The sequence below is a fragment of the Macrotis lagotis genome, chromosome 7 (genome assembly GCF_037893015.1).
Source record: "Macrotis lagotis isolate mMagLag1 chromosome 7, bilby.v1.9.chrom.fasta, whole genome shotgun sequence".
Classification (NCBI taxonomy): domain Eukaryota; kingdom Metazoa; phylum Chordata; class Mammalia; order Peramelemorphia; family Peramelidae; genus Macrotis; species Macrotis lagotis.
The window spans coordinates 94,194,093-94,214,775 of record NC_133664.1 but is presented as its reverse complement, the minus strand read 5'-3'; the positions used below and the strand labels follow the sequence as shown (position 1 = coordinate 94,214,775).

Sequence of the window (20,683 nt, the reverse complement as noted above, 5' to 3'; positions counted from 1 at the left end):
TCTCACATCTTTTCGCCACACTGCCCTGTCTGACCCAGTATTCCCCATCACCATTACCCCAAGGCCACGAGCGGACCGCGGACGAGCACTAGGCCTGGAGTTAGAGGAATCCGGGTGAGAATTTGCCCCTTTCCATCTAAAAAGCAGTGCCAGGGGGGTTCCGGGTCTCGAGTTTCTTTGTCTATAAATTGACTTTGGCTCAAATAAGCTCCAGCTGGTTATTTGGGCTCCAGCTCCGTGCGCCCCATGACCTAGCTTTGCCCCTCCATCAAGCTCCTTTCCCTTCCGAGGGTCCTCGCGCCCCCCCCCCCCCGGCTCTGTCCCTTTAACTTCGCCCCTGGAGGCCCGGCGACACCCCCCACCCCCCGCGCTCGCTCTCCCCGGCCCCTCCCCCACCCGCCCCCCATCTGCTCCCCTCCCCGCACGCTTCTCCCCGCGCCCTCCTGCCCGGCCCGGCTCTCTCCCCGCACGCACGGCCCCACGTCCGCTCTCCGTCCCCGCTCCCTCCATCCCTCGCCTTCCCTCCCGGCCTGAGCCGACTCTCCCGCCCCCAGCGGCCGGCGCCCCCTCCCCCGGCTCACCCGGCCTCGCCGCTCGGCCTCTGTCGCAACAGAGCAGCTTCGGCTACTCCGCGTGCGGCCGGCTCGCCAGCCAATCGCAGCCCCCGCCCGCTCCCGGCGCGCCTCCGCGCAGCCACCTGGGAAATGTCGTCTTTCCGGCGCGGCCGGCTATCGCCGGGACCCGGCCCTCGAACTACCGCAGTTCCCAGAGGCCTCCGCGCGGTCTCGAGGACGTCATCTAAGGGGGCGAAGCGCGGCGTTTCCTGGGAACTGTAGTCCGGCGTGCAGCGTTCCCGGGCTGACGTGAGAGTCGAGGAACTGCAAATCCCAACAGACGATGCGCGTAGGTGGGGAGCGTCTTCAAGTTCTCCTCCAACCGCCTCAGTCGTTTTTCGCGGGATGACGGGAAATGTGGTTTTCAGGACGGGCCCGGCGGGAGAGACTGCCGAGTCTGCCACTGCATTTCCCAGGATTCACCGCTTGGCGTAACCTGAGCAGATACAGAATGTAGGCGGGGACGGGCGCAAGGGGGGGCGGAGGAGGCAAAAGAGACCCCGAACGGCGTGGCCGGCGCTTTCCGCCAACCCTCCGCGCCTCCGGAAGCTCTGCCGGGCCTCCGGGGCGTCTGATGGCCCGCCGCCCCGCCCCCGCCCCGTCCTCGGCTCGCGCTCTGCGCGCTCGCCTTCTCTCCTCTCTCTTTCGTTTTCTCTTTTCTCTCTCATCCTCTTCTTTTTTCCCTCCCATTCTCTCCTTTCCCTCTCTTTCTCATTCTCTCCTCTCAATCTCTCCTCTCTCTCTTTCATTTTATCCTTTCTCGCTCATTCTCTTTTTGTTATTTTCTCCTCTCTTCTCTCATTCTCTCCTCTTTTTCTCTTATTCCTCTCTCTTTCTCTCTCATTCTCTCCTCTCTTTTTCTCTTATTCCTCTCTCTCATTCTCTCCTCTCTTTTTCTCTTATTCCTCTTCTCATTCTCTCCTCTTTTTCTCTTATTCCTCTCTTTCTCTCGTTCTCTCCTCTCTTTTTCCTCTTATTCCTCTCTTTTTCTCTTATTCCTCTCTCTCTCATTCTGTCCTCTCTTTTTCCTCTTATTCCTCTTCTCTCATTCTCTCCTCTTTTTCTCTTATTCCTCTCTTCTCTCATTCTCTCCTCTTTTTCTCTTATTCCTCTCTTTCTCTCGTTCTCTCCTCTCTTTTTCCTCTTATTCCTCTTTTTCTCTTATTCCTCTCTCTCTCATTCTGTCCTCTCTTTTTCCTCTTATTCCTCTCTTCTCTCATTCTCTCCTCTTTTTCTCTTATTCCTCTCTTCTCTCATTCTCTCCTCTTTTTCTCTTATTCCTCTCTTTCTCTCGTTCTCTCCTCTCTTTTTCCTCTTATTCCTCTTTTTCTTATTCCTCTCTCTCTCATTCTGTCCTCTCTTTTTCCTCTTATTCCTCTCTTCTCTCATTCTCTCCTCATTCTCTCTTCTTTTTCTCTTATTCCTCTCTTTCTCTCATTCTCTTTTTCTCTTATTCCTCTCTCTCATTCTTTCCTCTCTTTTTCTCTTATTCCTCTTCTCATTCTTTCCTCTCTTTTTCTCTTATTCCTCTCTCTCATTTTTCCTCTTATTCCTCTCTTCTCTCATTCTCTCCTCTTTTTCTCTTATTCCTCTCTTTCTCTTGTTCTCTCCTCTCTTTTTCCTCTTATTCCTCTCTTTTTCTCTTATTCCTCTCTCTCTCATTCTGTCCTCTCTTTTTCCTTTTATTCCTCTCTTCTCTCATTCTCTCCTCTTTTTCTCTTATTCCTCTCTTCTCTCATTCTCTCTTCTTTTTCTCTTATTCCTCTCTTTCTCTCATTCTCTCCTCTTTTTCCTCTTATTCCTCTTTTTCTCTTATTCCTCTCTCTCATTCTGTCCTCTCTTTTTCCTCTTATTCCTCTCTTCTCTCATTCTCTCCTCTTTTTCACTTATTCCTCGCTTTCTCTCATTCTCTCCTCTCTTTTTCCTCTTATTCCTCTCTTCTCTCATTCTCTCCTCTCTTTATCTCTCTTATTCCTCTCTCTCTCTCTCTTTCTCTCTGACATTCTCTTTCATTTTCTACTCTCTCCCTCCCTCCTCCCCTTCCCCCCCTTAAATCGAGCTTATTTTTTTCTCTAAACTCCTTCCTTTTTCTGACTTTGTTATTTCTATCCGTGGAAAAGTTTTTCACCATCTCTTCAGTGTTTAAAAATCTTTGGTGTGCTCTTTAATTCTTCCCTCTCATACTTTTAATTATTTACTAAATCCTGCCATTTGACCTCTACAAAATTTGTCCCATCCATCCCCCATGCTCTGTTACTCTTCTTTTTGTTTTGCTTTTTCAAGGTTATGAGATTAAGTGACTTAGCTAAGGCCACAGGGTTAGGTAACCATTAAGTGTCTGAGGTCGCATTTGAACTCAGGTCCTCCTGACTTTGGGCAGGTGCTCGCTCCATTGCACCACCTAGCCACCCCACTCTGTTCCTCTTAAGAGTCCTTCTGGCCAGGGCTAGGTGGCACAGTGGAGAGAGCACCTGCCCAAAGTCAGGAGGACCTGAGTTAAAATCAGACCTCAGATACTTTACTTAATAATTACCTAGCTTTTACTTAACAATTATCAAGTCACTTAACCCCATTGCCTTGCAAAATAAAAAATAAAAAAAAAAAAAGTCCTTCTGGCCATCCACCTAGACTATTGAAGCAGCTTCCTACCAGATGTCACCACTTCCAGTGTAGCCCACCTTAAAGGACATTCCCAGTGCATATATCTAGTCTGATTACTCCTCTTTGCTCAAAACTATTCATTTGCTATTACCTAAGGCTAGCATTCAAGATCCTCTTTATCTGTCTTGGACTCACATTTCTCCCTTCTGGCCCTAGCCCCACCTCCTCTCAAACCCAGAAAGTCTGATCTTCTGGCTGTTCTTGGAATGAGATCCTTTCTCTCAACTCTGGGTATTTTCTTGGGCTGTCCTCCATTAATGGAATTCTCTCCCTTATCACTATCTGACTTCATGTTCCAACTAAAATCCTACCTTCCACAAGAGTGTCTTCCGTTGATTATCTCTAATTTATCTGTATATAACTTGTTTGCATAGTTGGGGTATATGGGGTATTGGGGGGAGAATAATATCTCTGCTGTGAGGGCTTAAAGAACCCTTTTCAGGGCTGCTCATCCATCTTTGGTCATCTATTTCTCAATTTTCACCAGTGGTTCCAAGAAGCTGTGGCATATGAAGGAGCTACAACACAGTAAAATTATCTCTGGTTTAACCAAATATAGGTGGAGAAAAAGTAACAGTTCTCAAACTGTGGGTGAGTTAGAGGAATATCTACCCAAATTTGTTCCAATGGTTGTGATGGTAGCTGAAGTTAGGTACTGTTGGAATGCTTAGAACTTGGTCACTCATCAAACATACCAAGCCACTTATATCCACTATGCTACTGCAGCCTTCTCACAGTGAAATTTCCCTTTGACCTTGGTCTTCTCATATTGGAAACACTCTGCCCTTGTGGCCCTTTTCTCTGATAGTTCCTCCCAGAATCTCTCTTTTAAGAAAAGTATTCAGGCTAATAATATCTTCATTTGTTTTTTGTAAGGCAGAGGGAGTTAAGTGGCTTGCCTAAGGCCACACAGCTAGGTAATTATTAAGTGTCTGAGACTGGATTTGAACCCAGGCACTCCTGATTCCAGGGCTGGTGCTCTATCCACTACACCACCTAGCCACCTCAGATATCTTTATTTCTTTCAAGGGTATCTTCTATCCCCCCATTCTTTTCTGATTTATTTTGTATTGTCTTCCCTCTCCCTCCATTAGAATGTAAACTTCTTAAGGGCAAGGACATTATTTCTATTTATATTTGTACCTCCAGCACTTAACCCAGTGCCTCAAATATAGTGAAGTGCTTAAAGAAAGCTTGTTTGACTAGACTCCATCCAATAGTGGAATTGGCTGCCTCTTGAGAGAGTTGGGTTGTCCCTCTTTTAAGGTCTTCAAACAAAAAAACAATTGTCCATTTTTATGAATAAAGTTGGAGGTCTCTGAGGTCCCTTCCAACTCAGATGACTTGCCCTTTTCTGCATATTTTCTGGAAATGTTACTATCATTCTTCTCACTGCCCCATCATCCAGGTTCAGAGTTATCTTTGATTAGTAAGATTATAGAAAGGGAGAGGTCTCTTACTATTTCTACTATTATCATTAAGACTGAGAAAGTCGATAATCTCCCCAACCCTTCCATATTGGATTATTGTAATTAGCTAATTGTTCTTCCTCCCTCTAGTCTTTCCATCTTCTAATCCAGGTTCTACCAGAAGTTTATTCTGTCTAAAATATATTAGTTCCCTTCCTTAAAAATCTTAAATGGGGGCAGCTAGGTGGTGCAGTGGATAGAGCACCAGCCCTGGAGTCCGGAGGACCTGAGTTCAAATATGAACACAGACAATAATTACCTAGCTGTGTGACCTTGGGCAAGATACTTAACCCCACTGCCTTGCAAATACCAAAAAATGAAACAAAATAAATCTTAAATGGCTTGTACTATTTATAGGATTAAATCCTAAACCTTGCCTCACAGTATTGTGAGAATCAAGTGAGAAAAAAAGTATTAAATTAGAATTAATTAAAGTTCCATACAAACAAGTTTTTATTATTGGCCCATATTTAGATAAATTGGGCAAATATTTAGATACAATACTATTGTAGGTGCTGAGAACACGAAGAAAAGTAGTTTCTACTGTCAAGGAACTCACATTCTATTGAACCTACCTTATCAAATTTATAACCTAGCTCAAATGCCTAATGACTCTAGGCCAGAGTGACCTCTCTATCTGAAATCTTATTCCTTTGATCATTTGACAACTAATTATTAAACTCTAGACAGAGTATTGGGAAAGAAGAAAAGACAATTGAAGCATAGTTCATAACTTCTTTGAGCCTTAACCAATATGCATAGCACAGCTATCCCCATGCATCTATCATGCAAAATGGAAAATGATAAGATCATAAGAAACCTACAAAGTGCATGTAAAAACCAAGGAAGAAATATCAATTCTTCTAGTACATATGGTCAATTTGGCTCATTTGACCCTTGGCCTTGCCATTTGATATTATTACTTATCTTTTAGGTTTATGCCCTCTTAGGAAGTTTCTTTCCTACTGCTGAACCCAATACTTTACACAAAGAAGACATCTAATAAATATTTTTTGATGATAATGGTGGTTGCAAACAAGTCATTGTCTTCAATGGTTTCCAAGATGGGAAATATAACTTCCTGAGAGGGGCTCTGGCATGATCCCAGAGAGTATGTGATCAACCAATCACAGCACTTTCCTTATGATAGACAACATGTCTCTAACAAAACTATGCTTAGCTTCCTCTGACCCCTATCACTATGTAAGCTCCCCACCTCCACCATTCTGTTAGATATCCCCTGTCAGGGTGGGGACCTCCAGAAGAAACTGTATTCCTTTCCTATCCCCAGAACACTCACTCCTTGATTTACAAATGCTCTATTGGTTATTGCATTAGAATTATAGGACTATTGCTCAGAATGCAGTTCTGAACTCACAGGTAGTAACCAGTAAGTAAAAACCCACAGTTTGCCTTTAGTTTTGAATGGATATAATGAATATAGAGATTGTACAGGCATGGTTTCAAGTTGCATTATCTTCCTCTCAAAAAACCACCCACCCTTCTTTTAAATATATTCCTACTGGGGTTTTTTTTCCCCAGATATCCAGGTTTGAGACCTTAGTTTCTCACTTTCACTCACCCTCACATCCACTTACCAAATCTTGTCATTTGTTTCTTAACATGATCATCTATTCATTCACACAGACAGCTACCACTCTAGTTAGATATGCCTTATCTATCACTTGGACTGTTAAAATGACCTAATTGATTTCATTTTCCCAATCCTTTCTCAACTCAATTCTCACCTACTAAAGTGATTTTCCAAAAGGTCAGTCAAACTACATCATTCTCCTTTAGAATAAATTCCAATGACTACCTATTGCCTGAGGGATCAGATATAAAATCCTCTATTTGTTATTTAAAACTCCATTCAACATGATAGGAACCTCTCTTTCCAGGCTTATTTTATATTGCTTTATTTCTGGCACATTATTATACAAACAAACTGATCTTCCTAGCAGTTCCTCTCATTCAAATGGAAACACAACTAAAATATCCAAACATGAACAAGAAAAGAAGATACTGCATTGGGTATCTGGGGCATGTGCACACTCTATCAGATTGCTTAGCAGATGCAACCTCTTCATGTTGAGATTGCTTTGGGTAAAATACTGATGACATGTAAGGCAAGTGCCTTAGAGAACTAGGTGGTATGCACAGATATTCTGTAATTGGTTCTGTTAGCTAATCACATGAAGTGAAGTGGAGGTGATTTGATTGGTTTTGAAGGCATATAAAAATTATATAAGCATCAGATACTACCTTTTTTTTTTACCTCAGTTGCTTTCAAGTGATCTTGGTGACTTTTGTTTTTTTTGTTTGGTAAAAGACTATGCTGTAAGGGAGAAGCCTTAGGGTCATCTCTGAGGTCATGTGGTTCCTGAGAAATGTCTCAATCTTTGACTTCTACATTTGTTCTTATCCATTCCAAAGGAAAGGACTTGAACCTCTTTGACCTTGTGAGTATGGAAGCAATAGAGGATATCTTTGTACTTGAAGTTCCAGAGTCGAGGTTTGCCCTGAGAAGCAAAGAGTCCAGCAGTGGCAGAGACAAATACTTATCCATCTGTAATGCTACCTTTGGATGTGAACTTAATGGAACAAATACCATGTCAGAATTGAGCTAAGTTGGGGGCGGCTAGGGGGTGTAGTGGATAAAGCACCGGCCCTGGAGTCAGGAGTACCTGGGTTCAAGTCCGGGCTCAGACACTTAATAATTGTCTAGCTGTGTGGCCTTGGCCAAGCCACTTAATCCCATTTGCCTTGCCAAAATAAAAACCCTAAAAAAAAGGAATTGAACTAAGTTTTGAGAGGCCAGAATGTAATATACATATATATATATATATATATATATGTATGTATGTATGTGTATGTATATATATGTATATGTGTATATATATACATATAATATATAATATATAGGCTGTCATCATTCATCTAATAGAATCTTACAAAGAAGAACAGATTTAGAATGAAAGCTTTCTGCTGAGGTGACATGAGAGACAATTCTGCTCAGAGGGCCAGAAGTTTAAGTTATTTCTTGATCTGAGGTCACTCAGATTCAGACTTCTAAGATAGGGGTTGATTTTAACAATCTTAACCCAAGCATAATGGTAGGCCAGTTCAGTTTCTTTACATGTGACTCTGGGTACTGCCTTCCTTCCTAGAACCTGTCCCTATTGCTAGCAGATCTCTGTCTCCCTATGCTGACCTAGACTGGAAAAAGGACTCAGTGTGATTTTTCACTGTATGCCCCAGTCTGGTCTGGTGCTCTTTCTGGGTGGCCATTGTTGTCTATGGGAGAAGAGCTAGGCTATACTACTTTTAACTATTTTGCCATCTTTCCTTATCTCTCCTTTATATAATCAAATATAAACTTGTGTGTTTGTGTGTGTGTGTGTGTGTGTGTGTGTGATGACTATATTATATGCTCAAAATTTTAGAAACTGTTAGATTATAAGTTATTTATACTTCTTCACATCTTCACTATGCCTTATAGTAGGTTTAAGAGCAATTTAACAAGCTCATATTTATGTAGCACCTTAAGACTGATAAAGGCAGTAGAAGAATTTTTATGCCCACTTCACAGATAAGGAAAGTGCATTTCATAGAAGTTTAAAGTAGCAGTGCCCATTTATCATAGTAAACAATAGTCATTTCACTACTATATCACCAGTGCTTCTTGTTGGATATTTGTTGGAGGAATGATTGCTATTGTTACCATTTCACAAACCCATTCACACTCATGTCCTTGAGTAATGAAGAGCCAATAAAGATCCAGTTTTTAAACATATGCCTGGAGATGAGCAGAGATTTAGTAAGCCTGCTTCCAGAAACTGATGATGGAAGAGCCCTTTCTTCCCTCACTTCAGAATGGCACAGGCAGGGGTGTTGAGGAGACAGCTTGAACAGATTGGTACCAGCATGAGAATTTATACCCTGGAAATTGGCAAATGACTTAGGACTTGATTTATTGATTTGTTTATCGTCATGTTAACAATTCAGAATTAGCTGAAAAGTGTGTTCTGTCTACATAATTTCTTCAGGAAACCAATTGCTAAACATTTCCCAGTAAAACCTTGGCACAAGTCTTCTCTATATCATTTTAGTTTACTTCCTGCTTTGAAAGATGTTTAGTAAGTTAAGTGGTAAATGAGTATGTCTACAAAAGGTTCAAACAGATGAACTCTTTCTTCCCTGGAGACAAGTCAGGCCAGAACTGCCATGGGCCTCTGAGAGAGGGGAGAAAAAGTCCAAGATCCATATTTCTCTCTGAGAGAGGCAGGGATGAGCTGTTTTCTTATGTAAGTTATGTGGCCATAAACATTGGGCATCTCTCTACCTTTGCTGCTTTTTATTTACATTTCCTTGATCTTAAATGAATTAATATTGGAAACAACATATCAGATTACAACTTTTTGAGCTTTAAAAGTTTAGAAAAGCCACCTGTCAAGTGAAGAGATCTTAAAGTAACCAAGCAACAGTGTTGATTCAGTCATAGCATTGTTTTTTGCAAGCAAGGAAGCATCTCATTCTAATGCTGCACCTAGAAATGAACTTACTGGGGCTCTCTTGAAGAGAGAAAAGGACTGCCATGCCAGGAACCCCTTCATGGAGGGAGGGAGGGATATTTTGTAGCCAACTTAAATTTACTCAGGGTCCTCAGGAACCAAAGAAGGAAGAGCATATCCCTAATTGCAAAAGGTGTTATTGTACGCTTGGCTTCCCTTTCAATAAATTTCTCTTGGTAAAAGTTGATAGGAGCAGTTAGGTGGTGCAGTGGATAGAGCACCGGCCCTGGAATCAGGAGGACCTGAGTTCAAATTTTACCTCAGTCACTTCTAAGTGACCTTAGGATGCCTCACAAAAACAAGTTCATTGATATTCATTGGTCTTTTGACTTTGAGTGAATTTACTAGATGGGGCTCATGAGTAATAGTAATAGAGAAAACTCACCAGCTCTTAAGAGGAGAAGTAGTTCAACTCACGCTATGAGGATCCAATGGAGAATGAGCTTGGGGCACCTCTATAAACCCAGTGCTGAAGTAACTACCCCACTACCACCACAACCTGGGCTAATATGTGATTTTTTTTTTTAGGTTTTTGCAAGGCAGTAGGGTTAAGTGGCTTGCCCAAGGCCACACAGCTAGGTAATTATTAAGTGTCTGAGGTTGGATTTGACTCCAGGGCCGGTGCTCTATCCACTGTACCACCTACCCACCCCTGGGCTAATGTATTATAAAAAGGGATCCTAGAGATTAGAAAGACTAAAAATTTTGTTACATGACCAATACTGGAAACAATGAAAGATTGTCAGATCCTTTTTTTTTCATAATGAGAGTGAAATTTCAGAAATAATTACATCATTTGAGAGATTAGATAACAGTTAAAATACAGTAGAAAGAGTTGTCTTGTGATTGAAAATATACTATGCCTTTGGTTTTTGTTGAAACTGAAACCTACACTTCCAAGAATTAAGATAATTGCAAGGCTAATAATTGTTCAAATGCAAACTGTAATCAAATAACCTTGAGAATGTTGTGGATTATGCCATTAGTATAGTCCTGTGAGTCTGCCTGTCAGTCTATTCTTTCCTTCAAACTTTTAAATAAGAAGAATTCCAAAAGTATGGAAACTTTAAATTCAGCATGGAAAATAGCTATTGGTACATAACTATAAGAACAGTTATGCCCAAGACAAAGCAGGTAGAGAGGTAGTTCCATTTGTTTTTGACAAAAAACCTCATGTATATATCCTTCAGTCATCAGCAAGGGAAAATGAGTGGGCTTATGGTATAATAGAAAAGACATTAAATTGAGATGTAAATGACTCCTAAGTCTTCCTCTTCCATCAAAGCATTCCCTGTGTGTTCATCAATATTATGTGAAATCTCTTGAAAAAATAACAAAGATTGCTTTGTTCTACAACTAGCTATTAATTGATACCAAATGAAGCGTAAGACAGGAACAAGTGTTACTCAACAAGTATTACTTTCATGAAGATCCAGGACAGAGTCCAAACTGAGGAAGTATTTTCTATGGGTGAAGTTGTCTACATTCTCCTGTTTGTTTGTTTTAATAATCTTATGAGGATAGCACTAAAGCCCAGAAAAATGACAGGGCTCCTAGCAAAAATCCACAAATACTTGAAAGAGGTTGGCCTAATTATCCACTTGGGAAAAACCAGACAGATAAAGAATAACCATTATCCAGACATGATATACAATTCAATGGGCAGCCTATAGAACCTATAGAGCCTTATGTTGAACTAGAACTGAAAATGGACAGTGAATTGGGTCCAGAACTAGAAAGTTGCATAGTTATTTTCATAGAATATCCTCCCTGAAGCAAATATTCATTTAAAAAATATCAATATCCACCCAGAGGCTAGAGATGTTCAACATTTCCATATCTGAATAAATCAAAATAAGTATTGATTGCCTAGAGAACAATGGAGAGAGATAGTAGGTATGAGGACTACAAAACATTACAGAGAATTGAAAGAAGCAAAATCAATGTCATCAAAGAAATGACTGAAAGAAAATGAAGAGGAACTGTTTAACAAGAAATAACCAGTGGGGGTGGCTAGGTGGTGCAGTGGATAGAGCACCGGCCCTGGAGTCAGGAGGACTTGAGTTCAAATCCGGCCTCAGACATTTAATAATTACCTAGGTGTGTGGCCTTGTGTCCACTTAACCCCATTGCCTTGCAAAAAAAAAAAAAGAAAGAAAGAAAGAACCAGTGAACAGCTCAAGTGTTCTATTGATGTCCTCATATCAAGACAGGGGAACTAGATGGCACAATGGATAGAGTGCAGCCCTGAAGTCCAGAGGATCTGAGTTCAAATGTGACCTCAAACCCTTACTGGCTGTGTGACCTTGAGCAAGTCACTTAGCCCTGATTGCCTTACATCCAGTTGTACTAATTCATAGCTGACCCCTGGACCCAGATGGCTCTGGAGGAGAAAGTGAGACTGGTGATTTAGCACAGCAGCCTCTCACTCTAATGCAATTCACATAAAAAGAACTAGGCAATTTTCAGTTCTGAACCAATTCACCCTCCATTTTCGGTCCTAGGTTGTCCTTAAGGCGTGAAGACCAGGGAGGACAAGCACATTACCTTCCTGATGCCATAGTTTTCTTTGAAAAACGAAGGACAAACATGTCAAGAAAAAGTGCTCTTAATACTTCTGTAGTGAATTTATGGGAGATGTATAGGAGTCCATAATAGGTGGAGATGGGTGCAATTGATGAGATTATCAATCTACCAATAAACAAAACATCTTTTAATCTCCTCCTATGCATCTACACTGTGATCCTGTCCTAAGCTGACATTAAACCAATGACTATGAACATTTACAAGTTATATGTAAAATGAAATACAGATATTTATGGTGAAAAAAAGACAAAGCAATCTTGAGTGGAAGGAGACAAGGGCTTCTAAAAGGCAGAGGTGAGGAAGGACAGATTCAGGGGGCCAGCCTGGATAAAAGCATCAAGGAAGAAGCAAAGGGAAAAAGAGGGAAAAAAGGATAGAAGAGGGAGGGGAGGTGAAATGAATAGTGGTGGGAGGAATAAGAGAAGGAATGCAAGGTGACAGAAGAAAAGGAAGGAAGAAAGGAAGAAGGGAAAGAAGTTGTATAAAAGAGATAAGATCCAGACAAGAAGCTGCTTTAGGGTTGGGAAAAGGATCGGCGTGGATTGTGACTTCCACATTTGTGTACCGGGTGTTAGAGCCCGTTTGTTGCTGGGTTATGCAAGGCTCTGTGGATCACAGCGTGCCAACGCTGCCCATGGGGGTCGCTTGCCAAGCTTCCTTCTCCGGTGGAGAATCGGGGTGACTTGGCCAGGGTCACACAGCCGGGGCCGGGTCTCATTGGAACTCAGGCCCAGCACTGTATTCGTGGCAGCACCGCGCTGCAGCCACTTTTGGCATCACGTTTTATGGAATTGAAAAGATCCATTTATTCATTTCCTTAGGCCACACAGCTAGGTCCTTGTTAAGCGTGTGAAGCCGAACTTGAACTCAGGTCCTCCCGACCCCGGGGCCGGGGCTCTATCCGCCGCACCTCCTAGGCGCCCCGAAGGACACTGAAGGTCGGGAAGCTGCGGCCCGCCCGGGCGCGCTGTCCCAAGCCGCAGCGGCCTCGGGGCCTCGGAGCGGCTCCCCGCGGGCTGGCGCCGCCCTCGGGGGCGCCCGGTGTCCCCCGCCCGGGGCCGGCCCCGCCGGGCCAGGTCGGTCCTGGCCCGGCCCCGCTCCGGAGGCGCTGGTCCCGGCGGGCCCGGAGGGGGGCGCCGTTCAGTCGGGGCCGCCGGCCCGGCCGGGCCCCTGGATCGTGCCCGGGCATGCGCAGAGGGGCCCAGAACGGACCATCGAGAGGGCCGGCGGCGGGAGCGAGGGGCCGGATGCGGTCACCATAGTGACCGGGGAAGCGGAAGAGGAAGGAGCGGGCCCGGGGGGCTGTGAGGTGGCAGCGGCGGCGGTAGCGGGGCCGGCGAGTCTCCGGAGCGCGGGGCCTTGTCATCCTCCGGGGCAGCGGCAGGTCCTCTCCGTCCTTTCCCCGGGTGGGCGCCTCCCCTCCCCCCACCCTCGCCTCTCCCCGGCGCGGGCCCAGCTCCCCGGGGGGGTGGGCTTGGGGTCCGGCCCGCGGCCCCGCGGCCTCCGGGGCAGCAGCCTCGCCGCCTTCCCCACCCTGCTCAGGACCCTCCTCCCTTTTCTTCCCTTCCCCCCGGAACAAAGGCAGAAAGGGGAACAACTCCCAGGCTGGGCTGGCCGGCCCCCGCCGGGCCCCCTGCGCAGGCGTGGTAAGCGGTGGGACTGCGTTCCCCTTCCTGGGCTGGCCGGGCCGGGCTGGCCGGGCCGGGCTGGCCGGGCCGGGGAGATCGACGCCCCGGCTCCGGGGCTCTGTCGGCGCTTTGGAGCCTTTCGTGGCTCCTTGGGTCCAGGACTGAGGGGAACTGATCTCTCCCACCCTCTCATTTACAGATGAGGCGGAAGTAGCCTTGCTGCTAAGTATCAAATCTCTGCAGGTGGCCCAGGGAAAGGACCGCCAGAACCCGGCCCTGCCACCGCCTTCGGAAAAGCTCCGGCCAAAGCCATTCCCCGCAGCTTGCCTTCGAGTATGTGGGATTCCAGGGAAATGGCATGTGCCGCTGGGGTCTTTTGAGGCAGGATGGATGCTCAGGCAGCGAGCTTGCCTCCCTCACTCGGGTGCCGCTTCTCTGATGCAGAACATTAGTAGCTCTTGGGTCCTTTTGACTCAGAGACCACACCAAGCTACCCTCTCCCCACTTCACTAAAGGGAAGGCAAGAAAAGCCAGACAGCTCTTTTCTTGCATCAGTCTTGAGCAGATAGGCAAAGGGAGAACTCTAGGGCATGGCCGACCTAGAACCTGGAACTCTGCAGGACAAGCAGATTTGGGTTGAGACTAAGGTTAGTTACTGTGGTCGGTGGCTCTTGGTTTGAGGTGTCATGAATCTCTCCTCTCCCCCTTTCATCTCTTAGAGCCACCACTTGTACTGTCTAGATTACAGATTTTTGTGGCTCGCCTTCCTTGTATCAACATCAGGAATCTAGTCCTTAAGGCTTGTTTTCTTATCTTTTACCAAAAGACCAGACCTGGGTGATTCCAGCTGTGGAACCTTGTCAGGTTTTACTGCAAGTCTAATTGCTTCCTGTTCAAGAGTTAGATTTTCTTGCTCTAATGGGTGAGAAGTCAGAGGGGGGCTAGAAAATAAAGGCAGGCTAGACTCAAGAGAAGCTTCTGGGTGTTGCTTTTAGCTCAGACTTCCCTAAGAAATGCTGGACCCTGGAAGTACGCCTGGTCTGCTGAGCTATACTCTACATTGATTTCAGTTTCCTTACTTAAAACTTTAAGTTTAGTATTGCCCAGACTATAAAGTCTTTAGCCCAGTTGATCTGTGAGGCTGTGCCCCTTGTTGGGGAAGGCATTATTGCCACAGGACATACCATCATGCGACTGAGCTCCCTTTTGGCTTTGCTGCGACCAGCACTACCTCTCCTCCTGGGACTATCCTTGGGGTGCAGTTTGAGTCTCTTACGAGTCTCCTGGATCCAGGGTGAGGGCGATGACTCTTGTGTGGAGGCTTTGGGAGAACTTGGGGGGTCACGGAAGCTGGATTCAAGGACCCCGCTTGGCCAGAGTGATGAAGACTTCAAGCCTCGGATTGTTCCATACTACAGGGATCCCAATAAGCCATACAAGAAGGTGCTCAGGTGAGAGTTGTGCTCTGTATATTCCTTAAGATACAGGACCCCCTACCTTGGCTTTCTAAGAGGGACTCCTAATTCACATTACAGTGTTAGGTAGTTGGCTATCCTTTTTTTTTGGTCCAGACTTATAATTTCATCAGCACAAGGAATTTCTACTGGGCAGAATCCCTTTGGAGAAGCAGATCAAGAACTCAGTTACAATTAAGGTTTGCCTGGAACACTGAGAAGTTAACTGATCCACCTGTGTTCATACCTGTGGATCATCAGATGTGTATGATGTAAGACTTTATCCATCTTCTTGACTCCCAGGCCTATAAGAGTGCCTCTCTATTGAGTGTCAGCAGAGACAGTCTCTTCCTCCTCCTTCCCTAGTCTGTTCCAAAGGTAGTGTAATCTGAAGGACAAACTGAACTCGGAAGGGCTCGGTAGAGTTGGGAAGTTGGTCCTTTGACTTGGATGGTCTCTCTGCAGGACACGGTACATCCAGACAGAGCTGGGTTCCCGTGAACGGTTGCTCGTGGCTGTCCTGACATCTCGGGCCACCCTGTCCACACTGGCAGTGGCCGTGAACCGCACCGTGGCGCACTACTTTCCTCGGCTACTGTATTTCACAGGGCAGCGAGGTGCCCGGGCACCAGCCGGCATGCAGGTGGTGTCCCACGGGGATGAACGCCCAGCTTGGCTCATGTCGGAGACCCTGCGCCACCTTCACACTCACTTTGGTGCGGATTATGACTGGTTCTTTGTGATGCAGGATGACACTTATGTCCAAGCCCCTCGACTGGCTGCGCTTGCAGGCCACCTTAGTATCAACCAGGACCTGTACTTGGGACGGGCCGAAGAATTCATCGGTGCAGGGGAACAGGCCCGGTACTGTCACGGTGGTTTTGGCTACCTGCTGTCCAGGAGCCTTTTGCTCCGACTGCGGCCCCACCTGGATGGCTGCCGTGGAGACATCCTCAGTGCCCGTCCTGATGAGTGGCTTGGGCGCTGCCTGATCGACTCCCTGGGCATCGGCTGTGTCTCTCAGCACCAGGTACTGCCCTCCCATCACCTCAGGCTCCAGGAGGCTCATCAGTCTGCTGAGTGGTCCTGGAGTCTGACTCAGTTGATTCCTGCAAAAGCTTTAGCTTAGCAGCTTCAGCAAAAGCCATCCCTGTTAATTATCTGTATTATATCAATCTGCACATTCCCTGCAATAGTCCTTCAGAGCAGAGAACCCTGACCCCAGAGAGAGAGAGAGAGAGGAACAATACTGAATAGATGGAAATGTGCTAGACTGGCCTTTACCCCTGAGAAAAACTATCTTTTTCCCTTAAAAGAGCAGGTCTCCCTGGGGTGGGGGGGGGGGAGAGAACTACTATTACATATTCACCCCTCTCTTGGAAAGAAAGGCCTAGTTCCTAGATATGTTCCATCCATCCAGCCCAGAAAGAAGGAACTATTCCTTGGAGAAATAGGGTGCTCATTGAAGGGAATTGGAAATCCTTAGTTACTGAGATCAGAACAGTGGGACTCAGACCTGAGGTTGAGGTACAGACTGGAGTGAATTTACAGTCCATTGCCCCACCCCCCCCACCTCTTGTAGAGCATCAGGTTGGAGTAATCCAGCAGGGAAAGGGGAAAACTATTAAGGAGCAAGGGGCAAGTCTGCACCCTTATTGTGGCTTTAGAATGCAGTGGAGATATATGTGCCACTGGGTGAAGGAGACATTGTCTTTCCTCCGACCCTCTAGGGGCAGCAATATCGGTCTTTTGAGTTGGCCAAGAACAGGGACCCTGAGAAGGAGGGCAGCTCAGCTTTCCTGAGTGCTTTTGCTGTGCATCCTGTCTCGGACGGGACTCTCATGTATCGGCTCCACAAACGCTTCAGTGCCCTAGAGCTGGATCGAGCCTACGGTGAAATAGAGCAGCTGCAGGTGAGTCAGAAGTTGGTGTTCACCAAGGTGGTGGCTTTTCAGCACAGGGAGATGGGAAATGAAATGAGAACGCATCTAAGATGAGCCGAAGGAGGTGACTAGGCTAGAATTAAGAAGGTGGTGACCAGATCTGATTTTTGGCCATCCTCAGGAGAGAGAATTTTGATTCAGGGTGAAGATAATGAGAGAGGAAGCTGCTGAACAAACTCAGGCTGCTTAAGTATCTGAGGTTTTGAGAGTCCAAGGGACTATAAGCAAACTCAGGGAGATTTGGATATAGGAATATTGTGTACTCTGTTGGAGGAAAGACTGGCAGTTCCTCTTTATTAAGAAGAGAAGCTTTTGTTCTTGTTCCTGGGTACTTGTGACCTCTAGAGATGTTCAAGAGAAGTAAGGGTCTGAGACCAGATTTAGTAGGTTAATGTACAGCTGTGGGGTGGGTGGTGGAAACAAACTAAAGGAGACAAAGTAGGGGCTTGGCTGTGACAAATGTGTTCTTGGGTTTGGGAATGATAGAGAAAAAGTTATTACAGTTTATATTTCTCTAGTGCTCTTAATTTTTGTTCAAAACAATTCATTCCAATTATCTGACTCTCAAAACAACTCTAAAGTAGATAGGGTTAGTCTTATCTCCATTTTACAGATGGAAAAAAAAGCTTTCATGAAGTTCCTGTGGCCAATGAATGGCAGAGCCAGGCCTGAAACTCCAGGATCCTAACTCAACCCCCAAAATAAATTTGAGCCTAGGTAGCCCTAGCTATCTAGTAAAGTAAAGCTTTGGATTGGGCTTTGACAGGTTCTGGTCTCTCCCTCTCTAGGCACAGATCCGAAACCTGACAGTGCTCACCCCAGAGGGTGAAGCAGGCTTGAGCTGGCCAGTGGGGCTCCCTGCTCCTTTCACTCCTCGGTCCCGCTTTGAGGTGCTGGGCTGGGATTATTTTACGGAGCAGCACATCTTCTCCTGTGCAGATGGAGCCCCCAAATGCCCCCTCCGGGGGGCCAGCAGGGCAGATGTGGGTGATGCTGTGGAGACTGCTCTGGAGCAGCTGAATAGACGCTACCAGCCCCGTCTACGCTTCCGAAAGCAGCGGCTCCTCAACGGTTACCGCCGCTTTGACCCAGCGCGGGGCATGGAATATACTCTGGACCTTCTTTTGGAGGCTGTGACCCAACGTGGTCACCGTCGAGCCCTAGCCCGAAGAGTCAGTTTACTTCGGCCCCTTAGCCGAGTGGAAATCCTACCCATGCCTTATGTCACCGAGGCCACCAGGGTCCAGCTAGTGCTGCCACTTCTGCCCACAGAAGCTGCTGCAGCCCCTGCCTTTCTAGAGGCCTTTGCAGCTGGCGTCCTAGAGCCAAGGGAACATGCTTTACTGACCCTGCTGCTGGTCTATGGGCCACGGGAAGGTGGTCGAGGGGCCCCAGACCCCTTTGCGGGGGTGAAGGCAGCAGCCGCTGAGCTGGAGCGCAGACATTCTGGGACCCGACTGGCCTGGCTTGCTGTGCGAGCTGAGGCCCCCTCCCAGGTGCGGCTCATGGATGTCGTCTCAAAAAAACACCCAGTAGATACCCTCTTCTTCCTAACTACCGTCTGGACGAGGCCTGGACCTGATGTTCTCAACCGCTGCCGCATGAATGCCATCTCAGGCTGGCAGGCTTTCTTCCCTGTCCACTTCCAGGAGTTCAACCCTGCCTTGGCCCCAATGAAATCACCCCCAGGGCCTCCTGGGGCTGGCCCCGATCCACCCTCCCCTGCAGGTCCTGATCAGCCTCGAGGGGCCTCTGCTGGAGGCCGATTTGACCGGCAGGCCTCTTCAGAGGGTTGTTTCTACAATGCTGACTACTTAGCAGCTCGTGCCCGGCTGGCCGGGGAACTGGCTGGACAGGAAGAAGAGGAAGCCCTTGAGGGGCTAGAGGTGCTAGATGTTTTTCTAAGGTTCTCAGGACTGCACCTTTTTCGTGCAGTTGAGCCAGGCCTGGTGCAGAGGTTTTCACTTCGGGATTGTAGCCCGAGACTTAGTGAGGAGCTCTACCATCGTTGTAGGCTCAGCAATCTGGAGGGACTGGGTAGCCGGGCTCAGCTGGCTATGGCACTCTTTGAACAAGAGCAGGCCAACAGCACCTGATCCACTTCTCTGTACACTGGTACTTCCTTATCCCTTCCCTTTTGCTATCTTTGCCCCAGGAAGGGCAAGTTAAAATAGTCTGAGACAAATGGAGATATTGTTACTGTATTTTTTTTAAATGAGAAAATGTTATTAAAAAGTTTCTTCTACCAAATTATTATGAGGTCTGGAGGCAGGGCTAAGAAAAAGAAGAGGCATGTGAGGGGAAAGAAATGGGAGGCCCCTTCCCAACAAGCCATTATTTTTTTGCCTCTTACACCTTCCCAGTTCCCAATAACTACACAGTTACTGGTAGCTGAATGAACTTTAATTTGGCTCCCCCCAGCCCCACATGTAAAATATCTCAGGAGTGATGTTACTGCCCAGGGGGAGGTCTTTGGGGGGCAGGGGACCTGGCCCTGGAGGTCCGTGGTGGTGTCTGGTCCAAGGAGGTGTCCCTAGGTGTTGCGTACACCAAGGGATTGCTCCAGTTCCTGCCTGCGCTGCTGGATCTGTGGAAAGGAAGAGCAATACTGGCTGCAGTACCCCTGGGGAGGGGGGGCCCCACCCACAGGCACCCTGGCCTCCTCACCTGGGGGGAATCCTGAGAGCAAGTCTCCTGTGTTAGATTGAAGCAGGGGAGGTACTGCACCTTGGGGTCTCAAGGGGAAAGAAATTTCTCCAGGGGGAATTTTTTTTTTTTTAATGACTTGCCCTGGAATGGAGGGGCTGGGGAAACAAAAGAGTTTACATGGTTGGAACTACTAGACTACCTTGCAGTAGAAATAGCGGCTGACAGCTTCCTGGGACCAGGGCTGGTGGTAGAACTCTGCCCGACGTTCCTCTTCAGGATTTCCTGCTACATCTGTCATTACCTGGAGGAGAACATAGGGGTCAACCTCTCAACCCAGAACCATCTTCCCTTTCACCCATCTTCCTAAAACTTAATATCTACCCAAATCTTTCTCATTCCCTACATCCACAATCCCTGAGCTTTTACCTTAAGGTCCCGACTCTGGGAGCGGAGAAGGTCTTGGACATAGCCTTTGGGGTCTCTGGAGAAACTCAGCATGAAGTCCCTCTGAATCTTGAGTTGGTTTATAGACTCAATGGTCTCGTGGATCTAGAAGCAGAAACGGGCTTTCTTATTCTGCACCTATCTCGGTGGGAGATAGGAAAGTTATGGAAGCGGGGGGAGGAGTGGGGTTTGGCTTTACTCTCCTGTGCTTCCAAGGGCAAGTCCAAGGCATCCTTAAACAGTCTGAGATCTCGGGGAAAGGGAAGAGAGGGTTGTGGAGCAAAGGATACTAAAGTTCAGGAAGCAAAGGGAAAAAGCTGTAATAGGGTCACAATGGTCCAGGGCCTTCCTTCTCTACCTGCATTTTGTCCTCTGGGCTTAGGTTCAAGGTCAGCTCTAGGTCCTGAACCTACCTTACTGTCCAGGGCACTGATTTCCTGCTGGTTGGCTGTGGACAGCAGGAAGCTGCTCATCTGACCCTTCAGTGGCTCTTCCACCTCCACATCAATATCATAGCATGCTGTCTTCTTCTGGTCGGAGGGGTCCACACTATCCAGAGAAAGGCAACCTTAGATGCCAGGCCCCCCACCCTGGGAGACTTGGGAGAGGAGCCAAAGGAGTCAGTGGCAAGCTGGGGGAAGGTCAAAAATGGGAGGCAGGG

General features: G+C 46.7%; 3 protein-coding genes across 11 annotated transcripts in view; 1 reads left to right on the top strand and 2 right to left on the bottom strand.

The window, feature by feature from the left end:
- Positions 1–1,203, bottom strand: part of ABCF2 (ATP binding cassette subfamily F member 2) — a 15,578-nt gene extending 14,375 nt beyond the window's left edge. The window contains exon 1 of one of the 3 annotated variants that reach the window (XM_074193330.1): positions 582–1,203. The gene's annotated coding sequence lies outside the window, so the exon portion shown is untranslated. Of the gene's footprint in view, positions 1–57; positions 247–474; positions 494–581 lie in introns of those variants that run through there. The other 2 variants (XM_074193332.1, XM_074193331.1) reach the window with 2 other exon arrangements.
- Positions 747–20,683, top strand: CHPF2 (chondroitin polymerizing factor 2). Of its 4 annotated transcripts, none has more exons than XM_074193329.1 (5): positions 747–907; positions 13,732–14,983; positions 15,452–16,016; positions 16,717–16,899; positions 17,718–20,683. In XM_074193329.1, the coding sequence occupies exons 2-5, from the start codon at positions 14,721–14,723 to the stop codon at positions 19,023–19,025; spliced, it is 2,319 nt and encodes a 772-aa protein (XP_074049430.1). In that variant the 5' UTR covers positions 747–907; positions 13,732–14,720; the 3' UTR covers positions 19,026–20,683. The 4 variants fall into 4 exon arrangements, with proteins under 4 accessions (XP_074049430.1, XP_074049427.1, XP_074049428.1 ...); XM_074193326.1 differs by lacking the exon at positions 747–907 and adding an exon at positions 13,182–13,310; XM_074193327.1 differs by lacking the exon at positions 747–907 and adding an exon at positions 13,182–13,550.
- SMARCD3 (SWI/SNF related BAF chromatin remodeling complex subunit D3) overlaps positions 19,153–20,683 on the bottom strand; it is a 50,042-nt gene continuing 48,511 nt past the window's right edge. Inside the window, exons 9-12 of one of the 4 annotated variants that reach the window (XM_074193334.1) lie at positions 20,436–20,571; positions 20,005–20,127; positions 19,778–19,879; positions 19,153–19,516 (exon numbers count right to left, since the gene is read on the bottom strand). In XM_074193334.1, the coding sequence (XP_074049435.1) occupies positions 19,463–19,516; positions 19,778–19,879; positions 20,005–20,127; positions 20,436–20,571 (415 nt within the window). In that variant the 3' untranslated portion in view covers positions 19,153–19,462. The remainder of the gene's footprint in view (positions 19,517–19,777; positions 19,880–20,004; positions 20,128–20,435; positions 20,572–20,683) is intronic. The other 3 variants (XM_074193333.1, XM_074193335.1, XM_074193336.1) reach the window with 3 other exon arrangements.

Excerpts from the sequence above, each read along its gene's own strand:
- CHPF2 (XM_074193329.1), top strand. The coding sequence starts at position 14,721 with ATGCGACTGAGCTCCCTTTTGGCTTTGCTGCGACCAGCACTACCTCTC. Across the intron at positions 16,017-16,716 it reads GCTGTGTCTCTCAGCACCAG|GGGCAGCAATATCGGTCTTT; the intron begins GTACTGCCCTCC and ends CCGACCCTCTAG. Across the intron at positions 16,900-17,717 it reads GTGAAATAGAGCAGCTGCAG|GCACAGATCCGAAACCTGAC; the intron begins GTGAGTCAGAAG and ends CTCCCTCTCTAG.